The sequence below is a fragment of the Myodes glareolus genome, chromosome 26 (assembly GCF_982192425.1).
Source record: "Myodes glareolus chromosome 26, mMyoGla1.1, whole genome shotgun sequence".
NCBI classification, from domain to species: domain Eukaryota; kingdom Metazoa; phylum Chordata; class Mammalia; order Rodentia; family Cricetidae; genus Myodes; species Myodes glareolus.
In genome coordinates this window covers 11,493,331-11,515,069 of record NC_142051.1, presented here as the reverse complement: position 1 = coordinate 11,515,069, position 21,739 = coordinate 11,493,331, and the positions used below count along the sequence as shown (strand labels likewise).

General features: G+C 47.5%; 4 protein-coding genes across 6 annotated transcripts in view; 1 reads left to right on the top strand and 3 right to left on the bottom strand.

Moving 5' to 3' along the window:
- The window catches only part of Arhgap9 (Rho GTPase activating protein 9), a 19,396-nt gene extending 18,172 nt beyond the window's left edge, over nt 1-1,224 (bottom strand). The window contains exon 1 of one of the 2 annotated variants that reach the window (XM_085683177.2): nt 1,102-1,224. The gene's annotated coding sequence lies outside the window, so the exon portion shown is untranslated. Of the gene's footprint in view, nt 1-792; nt 936-1,101 lie in introns of those variants that run through there. The other variant, XM_085683178.2, reaches the window with a different exon arrangement.
- Nucleotides 259-16,103, top strand: Mars1 (methionyl-tRNA synthetase 1). 2 transcript variants are annotated; one of them, XM_048418873.3, is made up of 22 exons: nt 259-424; nt 1,133-1,223; nt 1,364-1,442; nt 1,520-1,654; nt 2,426-2,501; nt 2,893-3,071; nt 3,238-3,344; nt 4,877-4,993; nt 5,101-5,304; nt 6,359-6,560; nt 8,656-8,730; nt 12,192-12,362; nt 12,455-12,550; nt 12,636-12,753; nt 13,063-13,276; nt 14,225-14,356; nt 14,437-14,541; nt 14,628-14,814; nt 15,345-15,416; nt 15,593-15,616; nt 15,703-15,795; nt 15,881-16,103. In XM_048418873.3, exons 1-22 carry the CDS (start codon nt 316-318, stop codon nt 16,025-16,027), a joined length of 2,733 nt encoding a protein of 910 aa, XP_048274830.3. In that variant the 5' UTR covers nt 259-315; the 3' UTR covers nt 16,028-16,103. The 2 variants fall into 2 exon arrangements, with proteins under 2 accessions (XP_048274830.3, XP_048274831.3); XM_048418874.3 differs by lacking the exon at nt 15,593-15,616 and having other exon boundaries at nt 261-424.
- Ddit3 (DNA damage inducible transcript 3) lies at nt 16,035-16,918 on the bottom strand. Its single transcript, XM_048418878.3, has 2 exons — nt 16,781-16,918; nt 16,035-16,545 (listed from the first exon to the last, which is right to left on the bottom strand). Exons 1-2 carry the CDS (start codon nt 16,916-16,918, stop codon nt 16,180-16,182), a joined length of 504 nt encoding a protein of 167 aa, XP_048274835.3. The 3' UTR covers nt 16,035-16,179.
- Nucleotides 16,408-21,739, bottom strand: LOC146889816 (DDIT3 upstream open reading frame protein). The gene is made up of 3 exons (XM_085683180.2): nt 21,670-21,739; nt 18,936-18,983; nt 16,408-16,545 (listed from the first exon to the last, which is right to left on the bottom strand). Exons 1-2 carry the CDS (start codon nt 21,730-21,732, stop codon nt 18,942-18,944), a joined length of 105 nt encoding a protein of 34 aa, XP_085539306.1. The 5' UTR covers nt 21,733-21,739; the 3' UTR covers nt 16,408-16,545; nt 18,936-18,941.

Below are 21,739 nucleotides of genomic sequence, written 5' to 3'. Positions count from 1 at the left end.
GATCACCAAGATTAGAAAAAGCCATCGCTCGGGTCACGGCCCTCGGCTCACTTTAGGGCAGCCGGCTTTAACCGAGGATCTCCGAGAGGCCGACCCAAAGTGCCGCGCTAGCCCCCACTATTGACTTCCGGGTCTCGTTGGTAACCATTTCCTGTTTTGTAAAGGTGCATGATGGGATAAAGAGTCGGCTTTCCCGAAGTCGGCTGCGAGCGTCGGTCCGACATAGAACTCCATTTCCCGAGATACCTTGCAGCGGCGGCTTAACCCAGAAGCGGGAGGCCGGTTCCGGTTGCATCAGCGTGGGCTCCGGGAGAGATGAGGCTGTTCGTGAGCGAGGGCTCCCCGGGGAGTCTGCCGGTGCTTGCTGCGGCCGCGAGGGCCCGGGGCCGAGCGGAGCTGCTCATCAGCCCCGTAGGCCCCGAAGGTACTCGAGTTGCTAGTGTGGGCGGAGAGTGTGGGGGGCGTGCATCTCAGTTGTCTTCCAAACCCCAGTGCCAGTCTCCATATCACTGTGCATTACTTTTGGTCACTTCATTCCCCTTTCTTTCCTTGATCTCTCTTTCATAAGTTACTAATTATCCTCACTATACTCTTCCCTTGTTTTTAGCCTAGTCGATCCTGCCTCACTCCGCTGTCTTCTTAACCTTCCTTCCCACCTGTCATGCAACTCCAGCGCGTTCATGCATGATAACCTCCAACCACCCCTTTGTCCTGTCGTTTTTTTCGGGAACCCCTCCCTCCTCTTCTAGGATATTAATGCAGACATATGCACACCCGGCCCTTTGAGTTTACCTCTTCTTATTCCCAGCCAGTTTTGGGGCGACTTTTTACGCGTTCTCTTGTCGCATCCGCTCAGCTCTCAATGTTGCTCTGACACTGTGACCGCAGGTCAGTGCAGGCTCTTGCTGAAGCGCTCACTGCTCGTATCCACTGCCTCCTCTATGTTGGCTCCACCTGTTGTTTCCAGCTGGCAGTCTCGACTGAACACTTGCTGGCCTCACCAAACTCCAGGCCCACCCCCTTTTTGTGTTGCCATCTTGGAAACTGCCCCCCCCCCCGCCCCAGTACAGTGTAAAGTTGTCAGATAATTTCTTTTCTTACCCCTGTTCATTCATTTTCCTCTGTCTCAAAGAGTGTGTGGTGCCGTTCCTGAGCCGGCCTAAGGTCCCTGTCTTGCAGCTGGATAGTGGCAACTACCTCTTCTCTACCAGTGCAATCTGCCGGTCAGTATTGGTTCTTGGTGTGGGGAGGTGGCTGGATCATAGCCGACTTCACTGACCTTTTTGTGTCCTTATTTGGAAACACATACATGAACTACACAAAAGGAACCCTTCAGTATTAACTTGTGTTTGTCCTTGGGCAGATACTTTTTTCTGTTATCTGGCTGGGAACAAGATGACCTTACCAACCAGTGGCTAGAGTGGGAAGCCACAGAGCTGCAGGTAGGATTCATGCGCCAGGGAGGGCAGGATGCCTTTCTTTCGTAGGAACATCCTGACCCATGTTGCCTGTGTTTTAGCCAGTTTTGTCTGCTGCCCTGCACTGTTTAGTGGTTCAAGGCAAGAAAGGGGAAGAGGTGCTTGGCCCGCTTCGGAGAGCCCTGGCTCATATCGATCACAGCTTGAGCCGCCAACAGTGTCCTTTCCTGGCCGGGGTGAGTTGGTCTTGATATGTGGTTTGTGGAAGCATGATGGTATAGGACTTAGAGGGAAGATGGTATTCAGACCCCCATGACCAATTATTAGCAATATAACCATAACACATCACTTAACTCTTTAATTAATCTTTACTATTTTTTCCAGACAAGGTTTCTCTGGCTGTCCCAGATGGAATTTGATCTGTAGATCAGGCTGACCTGGAACTCAGAGAATCCGCCTGTCTCTGCCTCCCAAGTGCTAGGATTAAAGGCTTGCTCAACTAATCCTTGATTTTTTTTTTTTCTTCACTTGTAAACTGGAAGTAATTCCGTTTCCTTATGTAGAGTTACTGTGAGGGCAGTGTCAGAAGACATAGGTCATCTCACCTAGTACTCGCCTGTGGATGGTAAACACCGGATGTGGTGGCACACACCTGTACTCCTCGCCCTTGGGAGGTAGAAGCAGGAGGATCAGAAGTTCAGAGTCATCCTTGGCTACATAGGTTCAAGACCTGCTAGAGCTATGTGAGACCTTATTTAATTAAATAAACCAGTTTTAAAAGTACATGCCTTTAATCTCAGCACTTGATATAAAGCCGGATGTGGTGGCTCATGCCCTTAATTCCAGCACTTTGAGGCAAAGGCAGGCAGATCTCAGCAAGTAAGTACAAGGTCAGCCTAGTCTACATGACCATGTTTCAAAAAAAACCAAAACCACACTGATTACCGCTGGAAATGCATAAGTGCTTCAACTGTGTACTTTTCTCTTTTTCCTCTTTCTCCAACTAGGACACAGAATCTCTAGCTGACATTGTTTTGTGGGGAGCACTATATCCATTACTGCAAGACCCAGCATACCTCCCTGGTGAGAATTGGGTTCTTTTGTTTTGTTTTGTTTTTTTCAGACCGGGTTTCTCTGTAGCTTTGGAGCCTGTCCTAGAACTATCTCTTGTAGACCAGGCTGCCCTCGAACTCACAGAGATCCACCTGCCTCTGCCTCCTGAGTGCTGGGATTAAAAGCATACGCTGCCACCACCCGGCCCTGGTGAGAATTGTACACGTCACTTCATCCCAACCCCAGGCGCTTGGTGCAGGGCTCTAGAACAGTAGGGTACTGAGTATTTACTTTAAGGTACAGTTTAGAATGTGGCCAAGGAAGCTGGGGAAGGCACCTGGAGAAACCTCCAAAGGAGAGGAGCTCTACTCCTGCCTGCACAATCTTGATCCTGTTCTTCCTTTTTTTGCTATACCTACAGAGGAATTGGGTGCCCTCCAAAGCTGGTTCCAGACCCTGAGTACCCAGGAGCCATGTCAGCGAGCTGCGGAGACTGTGCTGAAACAGCAGGGTGTCCTGGCTCTGCGACCCTACCTCCAAAAACAGCCCCAGCCCCAGCCCCGCCCTCCTGAGGGGAGGGCTGTCAGCAATGAGCCTGAGGTTTGAAACAGGGCAGGGGCACCCTCCCAGAGCCTCAGGGCCTGAGGTAGGAGGTGGCCAGGAGGCAGACGTTGATTGTGGCCACCTTTAGTAGTTAGAGAGCAAAGAGGTGAGTTTTTCTACCTTGGTGGTCCCTCATGTGGCATGGGATTCTGTTCATTCATAGGAGGAGGAGCTGGCTACCTTGTCTGAGGAAGACATCGCCATGGCTGTGACTGCTTGGGAAAAGGGTCTGGAAAGCTTGCCCCCACTTCAGCCGCAGCGGCATCCAGTGTGAGTAGACATTGAGAATGGGGTTTGGGGCCATAACTGGAAATCGTTGTGGGGTAACAGCAGCCCCCTCTTTGCTCGTGGAATGTCGATCCCAGTAGTCTGACCGCAAATGTCATTGTGTTAAAAATGACATTGAACTCTTTATTTTATCCCCTGAGTGCTGGAACAACAGAAGTGAATGAAGCTAGGTCTCTTAGAAAGTGTTACTACCGGGCGGTGGTGGCGCATGCCTTTAATCCCAGTGCTCCGGAGGCAGAGGCCAGCGGATCTCTTATAAGTTTGAGGCCTGTTGGATCTACAGAGCGAGTTCTAGGACAGGCTTCAAAATTACAGAGAAACCCTGCCATGATCAAACAAATAAAACAAGAAGTGTTACTGGTTGAGGGACCAGCGGGATGGCTTGGTGGGTGAAGCCCTTTTTGCACAACCCTGCCGACCTGAGTTCTGCTCCCAGAACTCATAAAGGTGGAAGGAGAAGTGGATTTTACAAGGTTGTTCTCTGACCTCTAGATGTGTGCTGTGGTGTTCCTGCCCTGCTCAAAAATAGTTTTTTTGTTTCTTTTTTCTTCCAAATGTATCTGTTTTCTTTTCTGTGTCTGACTGTTTTGACTGTATGTGTGCCACATGCATGGTTCCTATAGAGGTCAGAAGAGGGCATCTGATATCTTGGAACTGGAGTTAGAGATGGTTCTGAGCCACAGTGTTGGTGCTGGGAATCAACCTAGGTCCTAAGAGCAGCAAACACTCTTAACCCCTCGCCTATCTCTATACCCCTCATCCCTCTTTGAGACTGGCTTGGGACTCACAGTGTGTACCACACTAGTCTAGAATTCACAGAGCTCTGTGTCTGCCTCCAAGTGCTAGTGTTAAAGATGTGTGCCACCATGTCTGCCAAGAGATAAACGTTTTTACATGTTTGTACTGGCTAACATGTTTAAATGCCTAAACAGAAGAGAAGTCACTTAGCATTGGCCTAACCTATAATCCCAGCTACTTGGGAGATGGAGGCAGGAGGAGACTAGCTTGGGCAACGTAGTTAGACCTTGTCCTAAAAGGTAAAGTGAGGGCTGGGAGCCACGTGTGGTGTCATATGCAGGTTAGTCCTAGCAGGCAAGGGAACCAGGAGGTTAGGCCAGCCTTTGCTGTATGTGACCCTATAGTTAAGAAAACATCCACTAATCAAACAGAAAGGTCCAAGGTCAGTGGTAGGTTCCAGTACTGGTTAGTTTCTTGGGAACAGAGAATGACAGGCAGATACATCCCAGGGAGAATTGGGAAATTTGTGCCCAAGAATGAGCTAAGGTCATGAGAGCGGAAGGAGCTGTTGGAATGGGGCATGTGCAGTACTCAAGCAGGGCAGGAAGCTTGCTGGCTGAGCAGGGCCTTACGAGCAACTCTAGGATGGTAGTTCTGTGGATCCCTGTGGGAAGGACTGACCTGAGGCACTAGATTTAGTCTGTCAGTATTCTGTACACTTGCGCTTTTGTGATACTGCATCTCTGCTGTGGACTAGTCTCTTCTTTTTTTATCAGGTTGCCTGTGGCCGGAGAAAGGAATGTGCTCATCACAAGCGCCCTCCCTTACGTCAACAATGTCCCCCATCTTGGAAACATCATTGGCTGTGTGCTCAGTGCTGATGTCTTTGCAAGGTGGAGCCAGTTTCTAGAGGAGAGTTCTCTAGAGGGAGGGGTGGGCCCTAAGGGAATAGGATGGAGGGCCCTGGAGGAACGCCCATAACCACCGTGTCTCCTTCTAGGTACTCTCGCCTCCGCCAGTGGAATACCCTCTATCTGTGTGGTACAGATGAGTATGGTACAGCAACGGAGACCAAGGCTATGGAAGAGGGGCTAACCCCACAGGAAATCTGTGACAAGTACCATGCCATCCACGCTGACATCTACCGCTGGTTTAACATCTCATTCGATACTTTTGGTCGCACCACCACTCCACAGCAGACCAAGTAGGTTCCTGATAATGAGGCAGAGCAGACTGAGAGCTGAGACTAGGTGTGGTGAGAAAACCTCGGAGACAGGACCACTCAGACTAGCCCTGAGTACAAACATGGAAGACTAAGCTGGTTGTGGTCAACCCTTCTGAGCTTGGGTTTTCAGCGTTGCCCTGGGCTGTACCTTGGGTGGTTTTCAGGCCTCAAAGAAGGTCCTTTGTTTACAGAACCCAAACAGGGACTGGGGCCTAAAAGAACAGCCAGGAAGGAAAGAGAAAGGAGTTCCTTGCTGCTCATCTAGTGCTTCCCTTCCCCTGGCTGCCTAGAATGCCTAGAAGTCTTTTTAAGACAGGGTCTCACTGTGGCCTAAGCAGGTCGCCAACTGTGGCTATCCTCTTGCCTCCCAACCTTTGCAAAGGTTGGGATTATAGATATTTGCTACCAAGTCCAATTTTGGGTCTTTAAAATGATCCCTGCCTCCCCAGGTGGTAGTGGCACACACCCTTAATCCTATCACTCAGGAGGCTGAGGCAGGCTGTGAGTTCGAGGCCAGCCTGGTCTGCAGAGCTAGCTCTAAGACTGACAGAAAAACTCTGTCTCGAGGGGGGTGGGGGTGGGGGACGGGACGACAACCCAAAAACCCAATCCTTGCCTAAGTATATTTATAGCACTTAAATCCATTCTTCCTCTGCCTGGTAAAGTCCTCACAGAAGCTGCAGACAGATGGACAGTTGATGGTGCTGAGTACGGAAGACTATAAACTAGGGGTGGTCACCCGCTTGTAATCACAGCATTGAGGAGGAGGAGGCAGAGGATCAAGTTTAGTATGGTGGTCAGTGTTGGCTATGTGATACCTGCCTCAAAACGAAATGAAACCAAAACAAAGTGAAGAGATCTTACGGGCAGTTGGAGAATCGTGAGAGCCTCTGGGCTTGTCCAGTAGGCTCTAATTAGGAATAGGTGGCCTTCGTCCTGGGAGGCCTTCTGGTTAGAGCAGCAAAGGAAGGCAGGTTAGGGGGGTGGCAGTCCACACTCCTGGCTCTTTCTCATCCCTTGCTGTCCTTGCTAGAATCACCCAGGACATCTTCCAGAGGCTACTGGCCCGGGGATTTGTGCTGCAAGATACGGTGGAGCAGCTGCGCTGTGAGCAGTGTGCACGGTTCCTGGCTGACCGCTTTGTGGAGGGTGTGTGTCCCTTCTGTGGCTATGAGGAGGCCCGAGGTGACCAGTGTGACAAGTGTGGCAAGCTCATCAATGCCATTGAACTCAAGGTAAGAGGAAGATCTCAAGGGAGCCCAAAAGAAACACCTGTTAATCTCTTGAGCAGAACAGGAAAAGAATACTCAGTTTTGTTCTTCTGTGGGAGCTGTGGGCTCTGATGGGCACACCAACTATTAAAGGACACTGTCCGTTCACAATTTTTATTTATTTTGAATCAGGGTTTCACTTTGTAGTCTGGCTGGCATGGGACTTTTATTATATATTGTACTGGTCTGGAACTCACTGAGCTCCACCTGCTTCTGCCTCCCAAGTACTGGGAATAAAAGTGTGTGTCACCATGCCTGGCTTTTAATATTTAGTACCTAAGGTCTTATGCTAATTTCTATGTGGGCAGTTAATCTGTGGTTGCATGGTGCTAGACCATAGACAGATTGGCTTTAGCTTAAGGTTAATTTAGATCAGTGCTAATTTAGGTGATTCTTTTTTTCATTTTTCTTTTTGAGACAGGGCTTCTTTGTGTAGCTCTGGCTGTCTTAGAACTCTGTGCAGTCCAGGCTGGCCTCCAGGAATGCACCTGCTTTTGGCTCACAAGGGCTGGGATTAAAGGCATGCATCACCAAACCTGGCAGATTATTCTTTTTTTCATAAATACTTTTGATGTCTAGTCTAAATTTGCTCGTTTGTTGATTTATTTAGTCAGCTATTTAATAAATGTTTTTGAGTCCTTTTAATAGGCCAATTACAGACTGGGAATGAGGGAATGGACAAGGCAGGCTTTTATCTCACATGGGAACATTGAGAAAGTTTAGATATTACTCTAGTTGAGTGGTTTGCTGCTGTATGGAAAATTGTTGGGACGAACCAAAGTGAGGAGAAAGCTCTGGAGGCTCGAATGCAGAAAGATGATGAAGATGTTAGACTAGTTTCTATTAGGTCACTAATACGGGGAAATGGAGAGAATAATTGCTTTGGGGTATGTCTTAGAGGACAAGTGCTGGAGAGTCAGGTAAAGGTGACTTGAAATTCTTGGCTTGTGTTGGAGGTGTAGATCAGTGGTAGAATACTTGGCCAGCGTGAGTGAGATCCTGGTTTTGAGCCCTAGTAACACGTAAGGGAAGATGGGGACTTGGGTAGATGGTTGTGCCATCTGTGACATAGGCAAGACTAAGAGAATGAGGTGTGGAGCTGAATGCAGCAGCACTGTTTGCTGTCGCTAAGCTGAGGTGCCTATAGATGTCTTAAAAGGCAGTTGGAATAGATGTGGGCTTCAGAAGAGAGATCATGAGACAGTTAGTGTGTCTCATCTTCAGAACCTCAGATCAGGGTTGGCAGGATGGCTGAGCAGGTAAAAGCATTTGCTGCCGAGCCTGGCAACCCTGAATCCATATGGTGGGAAGGAAAACTGTCCTCTGATCTCCATGGGCTCACACTCACACACAAGATCAACACATCAAAACAGAGCAGCCCCCCTTAGATCAGCCGTGCAGGGTAGCACACACCTGCAGTCCCAGCCCTCAGGAGACAGATACAAGGGGATCTGGAGTTTGAGGTCAGCCTTCGAGAGATTCTGTCTCAAAAACAACAATAAAGAGCTGGGTATGCCTTCAGTCCAAGCCCTTGGGCAGGGACCAGTGAGTGTCTGTGCACGTAGACCAGATGCAGCCAGGTCCACATACTGAGAGCCGCCGCTCCCACTCATTAGTGTCACCTGCTAATCCCTCTGCCGTCATTTCCCAGTGTCTGTGGTCATTTTATACTGCAGAATTAACTACTTCTTGCCATTTGGCTTTATAAAGGCCCATGCTTGTGCCCCAGGCACGCCCCCTTTCCTTTCCTGGTTGTGACCTGGGAGAGGAGCTGTGTGTCTTGCACGTTTTCCCTTACACAGCTGAGTACAGTGCAGTGCTCTGCAGCTGCCCTCGGCTGAGAACACTCATTGCTCTGGGGAGTGAGAGCAGAGACCCGAGTCGCTAGGGTGTGCAGACACACCTCTCTGTGTGCAAGGAGGCCACATGTTGGGGGATGGGCTCTTTGTGAACTGTGAGGCTAAGTGGTCCGTCCCTCCGTGCCCCTCAGCTTGCCTGCACTGTTCCCCTCACCAGTCCTCGCCCTGCCTGCTCCCACCAGGATTACTTCTCTTTACAGAAACCTCAATGCAAAGTCTGCCGGTCGTGCCCTGTGGTGAGGTCCTCTCAGCACCTGTTTCTGGACTTACCTAAGGTGAGTCAGTCTTTCCCTCAGTCTGCCTCCTTTCCTCTGCCTCAGCCCCACACTGACAGCCGGTTACTCTCAAGTGGTTTCATTTATTTTATTTTTAGGTGTGTGCCACCATGCCCAGCTTTTTAATTTAGTGTTTTTGTTGTGTGTGCCATGTGTGTAGACGCCCAAGGAAGACAGGAGAGGGCCTCAGGTCTCCTGGCAGCTGTGAGCCACCCAGTGTGGGTGCTGGGAACTGAACTTGGATCCTCTGAAGAACATTTTTATTTCTAGTTAACATTTTCTACAGCCGGGGAACAGAGGTTGTGGTGGAGTTCTTGCCTCGTTTGTTCAAGTCGCTGTGTTCAACTGGGTGTGGTGACTGCACGCTGCCAGTCCCAGCATCCTCAGCACTCGCTAAGGTGATGCAGGGACTTAAAGCCGGTCTTCACTACAGACACTAAGATTGTATTTCAGAAAGTAATAAACTAGCACATTATTGTGATGAGACAGACTATTTTCCCAGCAGGGTGCCGTTATAACACAGGAGGGACTTAGACTCTTGCTATTTAGCTGCAGATGATCTTGAATTTCAGATCCTCCTCCCTCTACCTTCCAAGTACTGGGTTACAGACAGACATACAACCAGGTCTAGCTGTTTTCATGTGCTTTTCATATTCTAAGTTAAAAAAAACTTTTATTTTTTATGTTTTTTTTTTTTTTCCAAGACAGGGTCTCACTGTGTTGCTACGCTAAAGTCATGCAGCACTACACCTGGCTAATATTCTAAATATTTTTTAATTAATTAATTATGTATGTAGTGTTCTGCTTTCATGTAGGCTGCACACCAATAGAGGGCACCAGATCTCATTACAGATGGTTATGAGCTACCCTGGGATTGCTGGAAATTGAGCTCAGGACCTCTGGAAGATAACCTCTGAGCCATCTCTCCAACCCCTATAATTCTAAAGTTTTTGTTGTTGTTGTTTTGTTTTGTTTCTTGAGACAGGGTTTCTCTGTAGCTTTGGAGCCTGTCCTGGAACTCGCTCTGTAGGCCAGGCTGGCCTTGAACTCACAGAGATCTGCCTGCCTCTGCCTCCTGAGTGCTGAGATTAAAGGCATGCATCACCAGTGCCCTACCATATTCTAAATTTTTTTTTAAGATTTATTTATTATGTATACAGTGTTCTTCCTACATGCCAGAAGAGGGCACCAGATCGCACTATAGATGGTTGTGAGCTACATGTGGTTACTGGGAACTGAACTCAGGACCTCTGGAAGAGCAGTCAATACTCTCCCATATTCTAAATTTTTAATTCCAATAATATTTTTATTTCTTCTTCTTCTTCTTCTTCTTCTTCTTCTTCTTCTTCTTCTTCTTCTTCTTCTCCTCCTCTCTCTCACTCTCTCTCTCTTTTTTTTTTTTTTTTTTTTTTTAGAGCCTGTCCTGGAACTAGTTCTTGTAGACCAGGCTGGCCTCGAACTCAGAGATCCACCTGCCTCTGCCTCCCAAGTGATGGGATTAAAGGTGTGCTCCACCACCACCCAGCTAATATTTTTCTTTTTTAAGAATGTTTTTATTTGGGGCTGGAGAGATGACTCAGCGGTTAAGAACACTGCCTGTTCTTCCAAAGATCCTGAGTTCAATTCCCAGCAACCACATGGTGGCTCACAATCATCTGTAATGAGATCTGGTGCCCTCTTCTGGCCTGCAGGCATACATGCAGACAGAAAACTGAGAATACTGTACACATAATAAAAAAATTTTTTATTTTATGTATACGGGAGTTTGGCTGCATGTGTGCCTGTCTACCACATGTGTAGTGGTTCTTAACATGTGGGTTGCAACCCCGTTGAGGGGGTTGACCAGTCCTTTTACAGGGTGGCTGAACCATCTCTCATATCTTACATACCAGATATTTATTTACATTACAATTCATAACAGCAAAATTACATTTGTGAATTATGATGTAGCAATGAAATAATTTGATTGTTGGGGGTCACCACAACATGAAGAACTGCATTAGGAAGGTTGAGAGCCACTGCCTTAGAGAAACTGAGATGGAATCAGATAGTTGTTAGCTGCCATGTGGGTCCTGGGGACCAAAACCAAGGCCTCTGCAAAAACAGTAAGTGTTGTTAACCACTGAGCATCTCTCCAGCCCCATTGTCTTGGCGGTCTTGTAATACTTCATTGTATAGATGCACTTCAAACACCGTATTTAGTCATCTAAACTGCGCGGGTTCATTGTCATTAATGTTTCAACTTTCTTTAAAAATTAAAAGTATGATTACATCATTTCCCCCTTCCCTTTCCTCCCTCCAATTGCTCCCTCTCAAGTCTATGACTTTTTCTGTTTTTGATACATATATATATATGTATATATATGTATGTAGATATATACGTATATATATATGTATATATATATAGTTACATAAACATACAACCTGTTGAGTCCATTTAGAATGCTTGTATGTAATATGATTTTAGAATTGACCTTTTGGGAATTAATGTTTTTTCAACATTGAGTCGTTTTGGACGTTACGTATTTGTAATTCCAACAGTAGAAAGCAAGTAGAAGGATTAGGGTTTCAAGTCCAGCTTTATCTACATATTTGAAACTAGATCAGTGAGATCCTGTCTCAACACAAAGTGTTTGGAGAGATGGTTCACTGGGTAAAGACACCTGCCACCTATCTCTGATACCACATGGTAGAAGAAAAGAACCGACTCTGACTCTGGCCTCCACATGTTAGCTTGCACACGTGTGCACACACGCACACACACACTATGAAATACAGAAAGATGCTGGGCATGGTGGTATACACCTATAACCCATCACTTGGCAGGTATACGCTGGAGGATTGTATGTGGCCAGTGTAGAGGACAGATTGAGTTCAAGACCAGGCTAAATAATAAGACTTTGTCCCAAAACATCCAAGGACTTGGTACTGGAAAGACAGCTTAGCCTTTAAGAAAACTGACTGGCCGCCGGGTGGTGGTGGCACACCCTTAAATCACAGCACTTGGGAGGCAGAGGCAGGTAGATCTCTGTGAGTTCAAGGCCAGCCTGGTCTACAAGAGCTAGTTCCAGGACAACCTCTAAGGTTACAGAGAAATGCTGTCTGGAAAGAACACTGACTGGGGGCTGGAGAGATGGCTCAGGTTAAGAGCACTGGCTGCTCTTCCAGAGGTCCTGAGTTCAACTCCCAGCAGCAATATGGTGACTCACAACCTACAGACAGAACAATGTATACATAATAAATAAATAAATTTAGAAGAAAAAAAAGAACACTGACTGCTCTTCCAGAGGACCAACATCCACACTGTAGTTCACTGACTGCTCTTCTAGAGGACCAGCATCTACACTGTAGTTCATTAACCTGTAACTCCAGTCTCAGGGGATCTAAGGTCCTATTTCACAACATTGGTACTCACTCCACATGTCTGAGATAGTCCTGTCTCACCGTTTCTGTCATCTTAGCTTGAAAAGCGGCTGGAGGACTGGCTGGGGAAGACCATGCCTGGCAGTGACTGGACACCCAACGCCCGGTTTATTATTCGCTCTTGGCTTCGAGATGGCCTCAAGCCACGATGCATAACCAGAGACCTCAAATGGGGAACCCCTGTGCCTTTGGAAGGTTTCGAGGACAAGGTAAATACCTCTTAAGTTAAGTCTTAACTTAAGATGCTCAGCCTCGGCTGATGCTGTTGACTTTGGGCTCATTCTTGATTGTTTCCCTCCAGGTATTTTATGTCTGGTTTGATGCCACTATTGGCTACCTGTCCATCACAGCCAACTATACAGACCAGTGGGAGAGATGGTGGAAGAATCCAGAACAAGTAAGCAGGCCTTAACCTGTCTATGGGGACAGTTATGGAAGAGGGTGGGAAGTTCCAGGCAGTCTCCTCCAATGTATTCTCCTAGGTGGACCTTTACCAGTTCATGGCCAAAGACAATGTTCCCTTCCATGGCTTAGTCTTCCCTTGCTCAGCCCTAGGCGCTGAGGACAACTATACCTTAGTCAAGAACCTGATTGCCACAGGTAAGTACCCTGGCAGAGCACAAGGAGGGAGTGCTAAGGAGGAGCCTGGGCAGGACTGGGTCTTATGGTATGTCTTGAGATGAAATAGGGTTCATCCAAAAGAGGGAAAACAGAACTTGAAAGCAAAGATATAAAGCTAAAACTATTATAAACCAAGAGAAAAAAAGGGCCAGAACAAGAGCATGGAACTCCATGGCCTTGTCAGCTCTTCAAGAGAGGTGTTTTTGGACACTTGGCATCGAGAGAAAGGGGAAGAGGCAGTGAGGGAGGGAGGGAAGGATGTGATTTGAATCCTTCTCTTTTGTCCAGAGTACCTGAATTATGAGGATGGGAAATTCTCTAAGAGCCGGGGGGTAGGTGTGTTTGGAGACATGGCCCAGGATACAGGGATCCCTGCTGACATTTGGCGCTTCTATCTGCTGTACATTCGGCCTGAGGGCCAGGACAGTGCCTTCTCCTGGACAGACATGTTGATTAAAAACAATTCGGAGCTGCTGAACAACCTGGGCAACTTCATCAACAGGTAGGAAGGAACCTGTGGAGAGGTGCACACTAATGGGGGGGAGTCCTTAGTGCGGGTGGCTGATAGAAAGGGAGTGGGGAAAGTTGGTCCTGTGGGTGGATGGCTACCGTGCCAGCATATGCTAACCTGTTTTCTTGAGGCAAGTTAGCTGTAGGTAGGTGGTTTGGTGGAGTTGGTCAACAAGTGAATTTTTGTGAGTTATATTGTGTTTGTCAAATTCAGAGCTCTGAATTTGATCCTCTACACACAAGCACAGATATTCACGTGTGCCCCCCCCCTCCACGACTTGAGACGCTTCAAAGTTCTGGACCTTTAACTTGGCCCTTAAACACATTTAGCAGCCTTTATTAGACTATTTGTTAGCTTATAACACACTTCAATTTGGTAATTCTAAATATTTACTTCTAAAAATATATAATTGCTTAACTCATTTCTTTATTGAATCACATTTTTTTTTTCAAGACAGGGTTTCTCTGTGTAACAGTCCTAGCTGTCCTAGAACTCGCTCTGTAGACAAGGCTGGCTTTGCCTGCCTCTGCCTCACGAGTGCATACACCAATACTACTTGGCTCCAGAATCATGTTTTTAGGAGAGGGAGAGGAAAATGTAAGATTTAAGCTCTACTTCCAGTATGAGAGCCCAGGGATGCCACAAGGAAGAAGTGTTTTGGATTTTTGACATCTCTGTACTGTTTGTGCGTTGGGTGCTGTTGACACACTGCAGTGAACATGAACGTGTAACCTGAGTCATAGTGAACACGAGCGTGCAACCTGAGTCAGTTCTTCCTCCACTGTGTTGATTCCAGGGATTGAACTCAGGTCATTGGGCATGGCTGGCAGCCTTTCTCTGCTGAGCCATCTGCCTGAGCATGAAGAGTTATGGAAGTGGGATGACATTTCTCTAAGGAAACTGGACAGTAACTTTGTCTTTTCTTTCCCCCACCCCAAGAGCTGGCATGTTTGTGTCTAAGTTTTTTGGGGGTTGTGTGCCTGAGATGGTACTTACCCACGATGACAGACGCCTGCTGGCCCACATCTCCTGGGAGCTCCAGCACTATCACCAGCTGCTGGAAAAGGTTCGGTAAGTAACTTCCAACAATCACACAGTCACAACCACTACTGTGGTTGACAGTCCCATGTACTTGCCTCCTCCCTTCCCAGGATCCGGGATGCCTTGCGCAGTATCCTTACCATATCTCGACATGGCAACCAATACATTCAAGTGAACGAGCCCTGGAAACGGATTAAAGGAAATGAGGAGGACAGGTGTGTTCAGGAGCTATGGCTGGCTATAGGAATTAAGTGACATGCTGTGTCTTCTTGGTGACTTTGACTTATCTCTTTTTTCTCAGGCAGCGGGCGGGCACGGTGACAGGTGTGGCAGTGAACATAGCTGCCTTGCTGTCTGTCATGCTGCAGCCGTACATGCCCACAGTGAGCGCCACCATCCAGACCCAGCTCCAGCTTCCCCTCCCAGCTTGCCGCATCCTTGTCACAAACTTCATCTGTACCTTACCAGCAGGTCACCGGATAGGCACAGTAGGTCTCCTCAATGTTAGCAGAGCTGGCCAACTCAAAATTCTTACTTTTATGGGGCTGCCTTTGGGGTGAGGTCAGAGACCTAAAAGTCCCTGGTTTTGAGGTGCTGGGCTCTGCAGCTGTTCTCAGAACCCTCTGCAATTCTGAACTTGGACTTCTTATAGAAGGTTATTGTATCAGTTTGTGAGCACAGTACTATCCATATATCCTTCATGTCAGAAGCCAGGAAGTGGCACAGTATAGAAACGGTTGGAGATGACCATGGTGACCTGATCTCTTAGCCATTTCCTTACACTAGGTGATGAATATGTACACTAACCCTGTCTCCTTTGTATTACCATTTATTTTACACTCCACTGAAGAGTGCTGGCCCTTCTTAGAAACTGCTGCCTTCTGTGAACCCTTGACACTGTTGGGCATTTGCCCAGTGCCAGACTCCTATATCTTGTAAAGCATCTGCGATCGCTAAGTGTCAGGAAGGGTGGGGGCAGTAGAGGGTATCGGTGATTGATTCTGACCTGTTTCCACAGGTCAGTCCTTTGTTCCAGAAACTAGAAAATGACCAGATTGAAAATCTGAGGCAGCGCTTTGGAGGGGGCCAGGTGAGCAAGCTGGACTGTGCCCTCCCGGGCAGGCAGGGCAGTGCCACCATAATCTCCCCAGCCGTCCTGTCCTCTGTCCTCTCCTCCCACTTTAATCTCCCCAGGCCGCCTTCATTCCTCTCCTCCCACCTCTGGCCTCGCTGCCTCCTCACTTGAGTTTTCCTTTCCTGTCTTAGCTAGAAGAGTCCTCGGAGTTAAAGGTAACCATTTCCTCTGAGCTGTTATGTCACACTAGACGCCAGAGGAAGTTATGGCAGCAAGTAATAAATCTCCTGCTCTTCTCCAGGCTAAAGGACCCCCTAAGTCAGCAGTTGTGGAGGCGGTTCCAGCGGCTGGGCCACAGCAGATACAGATGCTGATGGATGAAGTGACCAAACAGGTGTGGAGCTTATGACCTGAGCAGGGCTGGAGGTGACCAATCCTACACAGGTCCTTCCTGGCCTCACCTCCCATCCCTCTCTTAGGGTAACATCGTCCGAGAACTGAAAGCACAAAAGGCCGACAAGAACCAGGTTGCTGCAGAAGTGACTAAACTCTTGGATCTAAAGAAACAGTTGGCTTTGGCTGAGGGGAAACCCATTGAAACTCCTAAAGGCAAGAAGAAAAAGTGAGAGGACGTGTTGTTAGAAAGTCCCTTTACTGGGTATGGACAACAATAAAGAATGTACAATATATACATATACACAAGCTGAGAGCCTTTGTTTTCCCTACTCAACATGCAGTTGAGGGTCACATCCATTTGGGGAATGATGGTCCCAATTGTTCATGCTTGGTGCAGATTTACCATGCGGTCGATCAGAGCCCGGCGAGTGGCCTCCACCTCCCTGGTCAGGCGCTCGATTTCCCGCTTGAGTTGCTCATTCTCTTCAGCTAGCTGGGCCACTTTTCTCTCATTCTCCTGTTCTCTCTCCTTCATGCGTTGCTTTCCACCCCGGGCTGGGCACTGACCACTCTGTTTCCGTTTCCTAGTTCTTCCTTGATCTTCCTCTTCCTCCTGAGCCATAGAGCTCTGACTGGAATCCGGAGAGCGAGGACTCCGGGAGGAGCTTGTGACCTCTGCTGGCCCTGGCTCCTCAGTCAGCCAAGCTAGGGATGCGGGGTCAAGAGTAGTGAAGGTCTTTGACTCCTCCTTTAAGGAAGTAAAGAAAGGGAGATGGGTATTAGTTGCGAAGAGGCAAATAGTTGTGAAGAGGCAAACATACTCCCCAGTTTTGTGGGTCTTCTGAAAGAGGCCAGACTCAAACTCACTAAACTTAGGCTGGCCATTGAGGCAAAGCCTCTCGCCTCCACTTGGCAAGTGTCAGGATTGCAGGTGTGCACCGCCATTCCTGCTTGCCCATCTCCAGACCAGCATTCTCTCTCACCTCTTCGTTTCCAGGGGATGAGATATAGGGACCCCCATTTTCATCTGAGGACAGCACCTCCTGCAGATCCTCATACCAGGCTTCCAGCTCCCAGCTGGACACTGTGTCCAAGGTGAAAGGCAGGGACTCAGCTGCCATGTCTGTGGTTGGACTGGGTTCTAGAAAAGGACATACAGGGTAAAGGTTCCACTCACCACGGCTGGTAAACTCGTGTCTGTTTTAACACTTAGGATTTAAAAATTAAAATAATCTTGTGGGTCAGTTAGGGGCCTGGGCTGTCAATCATTGAAAGCCACATTGGCAGGGGGTAGGGATGGAAAACCATGGCCTACAAGTTGTTCTCTGACCTCCACATGAATACCATTGCATACACACGGGCACACAATATAATGAACGTAGGGATGGGGAAACAGCCGAGTAACTAGAAGTACCTGTCACCAATCAAGCCTAACAACCACAGTTTGATTCCACCAGAGTCACCTAGTACAGGAAAGAACTACTAAACCCGCCAGGCGGTGGTGTTTAATCCCAGCACCCAGAAAGCAGAGGCAGCAGGATCTCTGAGTTTGAGTCTATAGACTGAGTCATAGGACAGCCAGGGCTACACAGAGAAACCCTGTCTTGAAAAACCAAATAATAAAAAAAAACCCCAAAATCAATAAATGTAAATAAAATATTGTGTAGTAGCCTTTCTATTGTTTCTATAAAAAGTTTTATGTGTATGCATGTGGTCACATGAGTGCAGTGTCGGGGGCAGGGGAAGGCATTCGATCTGGAGCTCGAGTTCAGCTGTGAGCCACCTGATGGGGATCTTGGAAACCCAGTTTGGGCCCACCGGAAAAGCAAGTGTGCTTAACTGATGAGTTTTCTCTCTAGCCTCTATTTCCATTTTTTGTTTGTTTGTTTTGGTTTTTCATTATTTTTTGTTGTACTGGGAATTGAAGCAGAGCCTTTTATATATGCGGCTATAACAACTACCAGGACTAAAGAAAACATGAAGTACATTTTTGTGTGTCATCTTGGAGATCAATGAAACCTAGTGTCTCACACACAAATGCTGAACTATACCCCCAATCCAGCCTGAACACACATTCAGATCTATTTACTTTATTGTCTGTATCTATGTATGTGTGCTGTGTGCCTGGTGCACATGGAGGCCAGAAGAGGGAATGGGTTCCCTAGCAAGTAGAGTCAGATGGTTTTAAGCAACCATGTGGGATCTGGGAACTGAACCAGGTCCTCTGCAAGAGCAGCAAGTGCTCTCAACCACTGAGCCATCTCTCCAACTCCTAAGAACATACTTTTTATTGAGATATAGTCTTACTATAGCTAGCTCAGGCTGGTCTTGAACTTCATGATCCTCTTGCCCCTGCCTCTCAAGTTCTGAGATTACAGGTATGAGGCATTATGCTTGGCTATGTATATATATATATATATATATATATATATTCTTACGGGATTATAGTAAAAGTATTCAACTCACTTGGGAACACCGCTGGTAAATTCCAGGGATAATTACTAAGCCACTTGTGTCCCTTTCTCATGTGTGGGGAAGCTTGAACAAAAGGTCCTTGGGGTTTTGATGTGGAATACCCTTTATATGCTATGTATGTATGTATGTTTTACTACCATTGGTTAATAAAGAAGCTAATTTGGCCTATAGCCAGGCAGAATATAGCTAGGTAGGAAATCCAAGCAGAGATACAGGGAGAAAGAAGGTGGAGTCAGGGAGATACCAGCAGCTGCTGGGGAAGCAAGATGTGAGGTAACAAGCCACGAGCTTTGTGATAAATTATAGAATAACAGAAATGGGTTAATTGAAGTTCTAAGCTAGTTAATAATAAGCTTGAGCTAACAGGCCCAATAGTTTGTAATATTAAGCCTCAGTGGTTATTTGGAAACTGGTGGGTGGGAGAGAAACCCAGTCACAACCTTGGTGTGGACTGAATTGGAAAGACAAACCTATAGCCATTGTTGAGGCTGGCTGTGCAGCCAGCTTTCAACCAGGAAGTGCTCTAAAAATAATGCTAGGGGGTCAGAGAAAGACATGGTCTGACAGTAGAAACTTGTTCAGATCACACCTAACTACTGCCCCAGCAAAGCAGCCCTAAGCAGCATTGGGAGTTGACTTTGAGAAGGGGTTAGTTAAGTTTACCTATTTTCAGGTATGGTGATGTATGAAGATACACTTCCTTCTGGAACACTGCAAAGAACAAAGATAAATGTTTACTGTTAGAAAGGGAAGAATCAGGTTCTCTGCCTCCAGCCTCTGACCCTTCTCTAATTCCTCCCCCATTTTTCTTGGTTTTTCAAACCAGGGCTTCTCTGTGTAGTTCTGGCTATTCTGAAACTAGCTCTGTAGACCAGACTGTAGTTCTTTCCTTGTATTAAACACACACACACACACACACACCCCTGACGCCAATTCCAAGGACAGGCAAGCTTGATTTATTTTTAGTTGCTGACATTTGTAGTCCTGATTACATAATAGCAAAGTTCTAGCCAACTAAGCTTTTTCTAAATTCAAGATAGACCTCAAGGGTGCCAGAGGGAGGACTGAACTATAGGGAGGGGAGAAATTCAGGGCACTTGCTGCAAATGCCCGGCTCCATTCTCACGCTGGCAGCCTCTGGTCTAGGCCCATTCAGGGATCTTCCAGTTCTGCTGTCTGTCTACTCACTATCTCCTTTTGAATGTCTAGCAGGCATTACAGTTACAACAATGTCCTACTGGGCTTTTCTTTCCAAGGTTGTATCATTTTAAGTGGCAACTCTAGTTGCTTAAAAAAAAAAAAAAAACCAAAAAACAAAACCCCAAAACAATCTCCTTGCTTCCTCCTCTCACACTCCACAACTCAGTCTAACGCACTGGCAACTTTAATACATTCTTTTTTGTTTGTTTTTTCAAGACAGGGTTTCACTCTGTAATGGTCCTAGCTGACCAGGCTGGCCTCGAACTCTTAGAAATCCACCTGCCTCTGCCTCCAAGTGCTGGGATTAAAGGCGTGCGCCACCATCTCCCAGCTAATATATTCTTTTTAAGTACCTCAAGCCTAAGTATTTCTATTACATTATTTTCAAATGGAAATCAATTTATCATCCCTCTTCAAGATTACTGTGGAAGCCACCTTCAAGAGAGCTCCCATTTTTTAATTTCCAAGACAGGGTCTCACTATGTAGCCGTAGTTGTCTTGGAACCCAGTATGTAGACCAGGCTGGCCTCCAACTCACAGAGATTTGATTGCCTCTGCCTCCCAAGTGCTGGATTAAAGGCGTGTGCCACCACTGCCCAGCTGAGAACTCCCATTTCTATTGTCTGTTATTTTTTTATTTTCATGGCTGGAGGTTGGCCATAAGAGTCTTCTCTATAGCAGGCAAGCAGTCCACCACTGAGCTACATCCCCAACCCTTTACTTTTGTATTCGTTTATTTTGAGGATTCACTATATAGCCCTGGCTGGCCCCAAACTCAAGAGATATGCCTGCCCCTGCCTCTCTGAGTGCTAGAACTAAATACACACGACACTAGGCTCAGATCCCTCCAATGGCTTCCTGTGTCATGATTGTTGAAGACTAACACTCTGAGACTCAAGGCTCTACACGTTCCACCACCCTCTCTCACATCCACTCCAGTCCAGCCCACTGCCCTGGTCTACCAGGTGTGCTCTGGCTGCTCCTTCTGGAAAGCTCTTCCAGTTTATCTGCAGGGCACATGCTCACCTTCTGTGGGTCTTTCACTTACGATCCCAGTGAGTGAACATGACATGAACAAAGCTCTAGCCACAGTCCTGAGCACTCTATTCTCTGCTTTTGTTTTTTTTTTCCCCCATGGTGCTTTAGCTTTCTGCTGAAATATAAGCTATTTTGAGAGCAGTTTTACCTTTTGCTCCTAATATACCCTGGGTCCACAAATGTTTGGCACATAGTCGGTGCTTATTAAGCATTTGTTAGGCATGAATAGGAAGAAAAAAAAAACACTCCCCCAATTTCCCTTAAAGAGAGAGGAGAATTAAGCCCAGAGGCAGAGACGGAGCTGCCTGACTCTGGGGACTGGAGGTCTCTGTCTCTGGGGACTGGAGATGCAATATTGCCCTGAATGTTTCTCTGCAGGGCAGTCCTCTGGGGGGAAACTCCCTTGGTCTTCCAGTGTGTGGGACCTGGCTTTCATCAGCGACCCAGGCCAGAGGGCACAGAGACAAACAGTGGGCCGGCCTGATGCAATGGTTACAGAGATTAGATAGGAGACAGGGCCGAGGAAAGAGACAGAGATCAACCCCGGGAGAAGCACAAGACCCTGGAGAGATCCCAAATAATTCCCACAGTTATCCAGGCTGCTCTTCTTGTTCAGAAACCTCTGGAGGGAAAAGGGGAAAACCCATCCATGCTCCTCCCACCAGCACCCCCACACGCAAAGGTCTGTAAGTCTCTAGGATTCTCTTGAACTTTAGGGTCAGCAACTAAAGTGGCCATGCTGGCCCCTGAGGCGCTTGAAAGTTGGGGGTAATGAAGCCGTTGGAGAAGTGAAAACGGTCAGAGTCCCCTATATGGGGGTGTGTCCTGCTGCTCCGCCTTTCCCTGGACTGGCTTAAGATGGCCCGAAGTTCGCCATATAGAGAATAAAGTTCTCGAGGGCAACCGGAGGCCCTTTGCCTAGCGGCACAGAGCACAGACCAACTCGAGACGGAGAACGGTGATGCAATCGCCCAAAGGCAGAAGGGCCTGAAAGCACCGCTCCTGAATCAGGGATTCCCCGCCTTCACCCCTCCCTCCGTCTACAAGCTCACTGTGGAAGGGGTGGGGCTGCATCCTCAAGAGCAGTCGGCCGCAACTTTATGGAACAGCTATGCGGGCGAGGACGGGAAGGTAAGGGGTACACGGGGTCGGTACTCGCCTCTCTCCTCAGGTTCCGGCTTTTATTTTGGCTGTGTCGCGGCCACCCGTTCATCTTCAACATGATATGA

Bases quoted from the DNA above. Each gene is read 5' to 3' on its own strand.
- Mars1 (XM_048418873.3), top strand. From the start codon at position 316: ATGAGGCTGTTCGTGAGCGAGGGCTCCCCGGGGAGTCTGCCGGTGCTT. The intron at 14,815-15,344 runs GTAGGTCTCCTC...CTGTTTCCACAG, and splicing joins CAGGTCACCGGATAGGCACA to GTCAGTCCTTTGTTCCAGAA. The intron at 15,617-15,702 runs GTAACCATTTCC...GCTCTTCTCCAG, and splicing joins AAGAGTCCTCGGAGTTAAAG to GCTAAAGGACCCCCTAAGTC.
- Ddit3 (XM_048418878.3), bottom strand. From the start codon at position 16,918: ATGGCAGCTGAGTCCCTGCCTTTCACCTTGGACACAGTGTCCAGCTGG. The intron at 16,546-16,780 runs GTGAGAGAGAAT...ACTTCCTTAAAG, and splicing joins CATCCCCTGGAAACGAAGAG to GAGGAGTCAAAGACCTTCAC.
- LOC146889816 (XM_085683180.2), bottom strand. From the start codon at position 21,732: ATGTTGAAGATGAACGGGTGGCCGCGACACAGCCAAAATAAAAGCCGG. The intron at 18,984-21,669 runs GCGAGTACCGAC...TGTTCTTTGCAG, and splicing joins GCCGGAACCTGAGGAGAGAG to TGTTCCAGAAGGAAGTGTAT.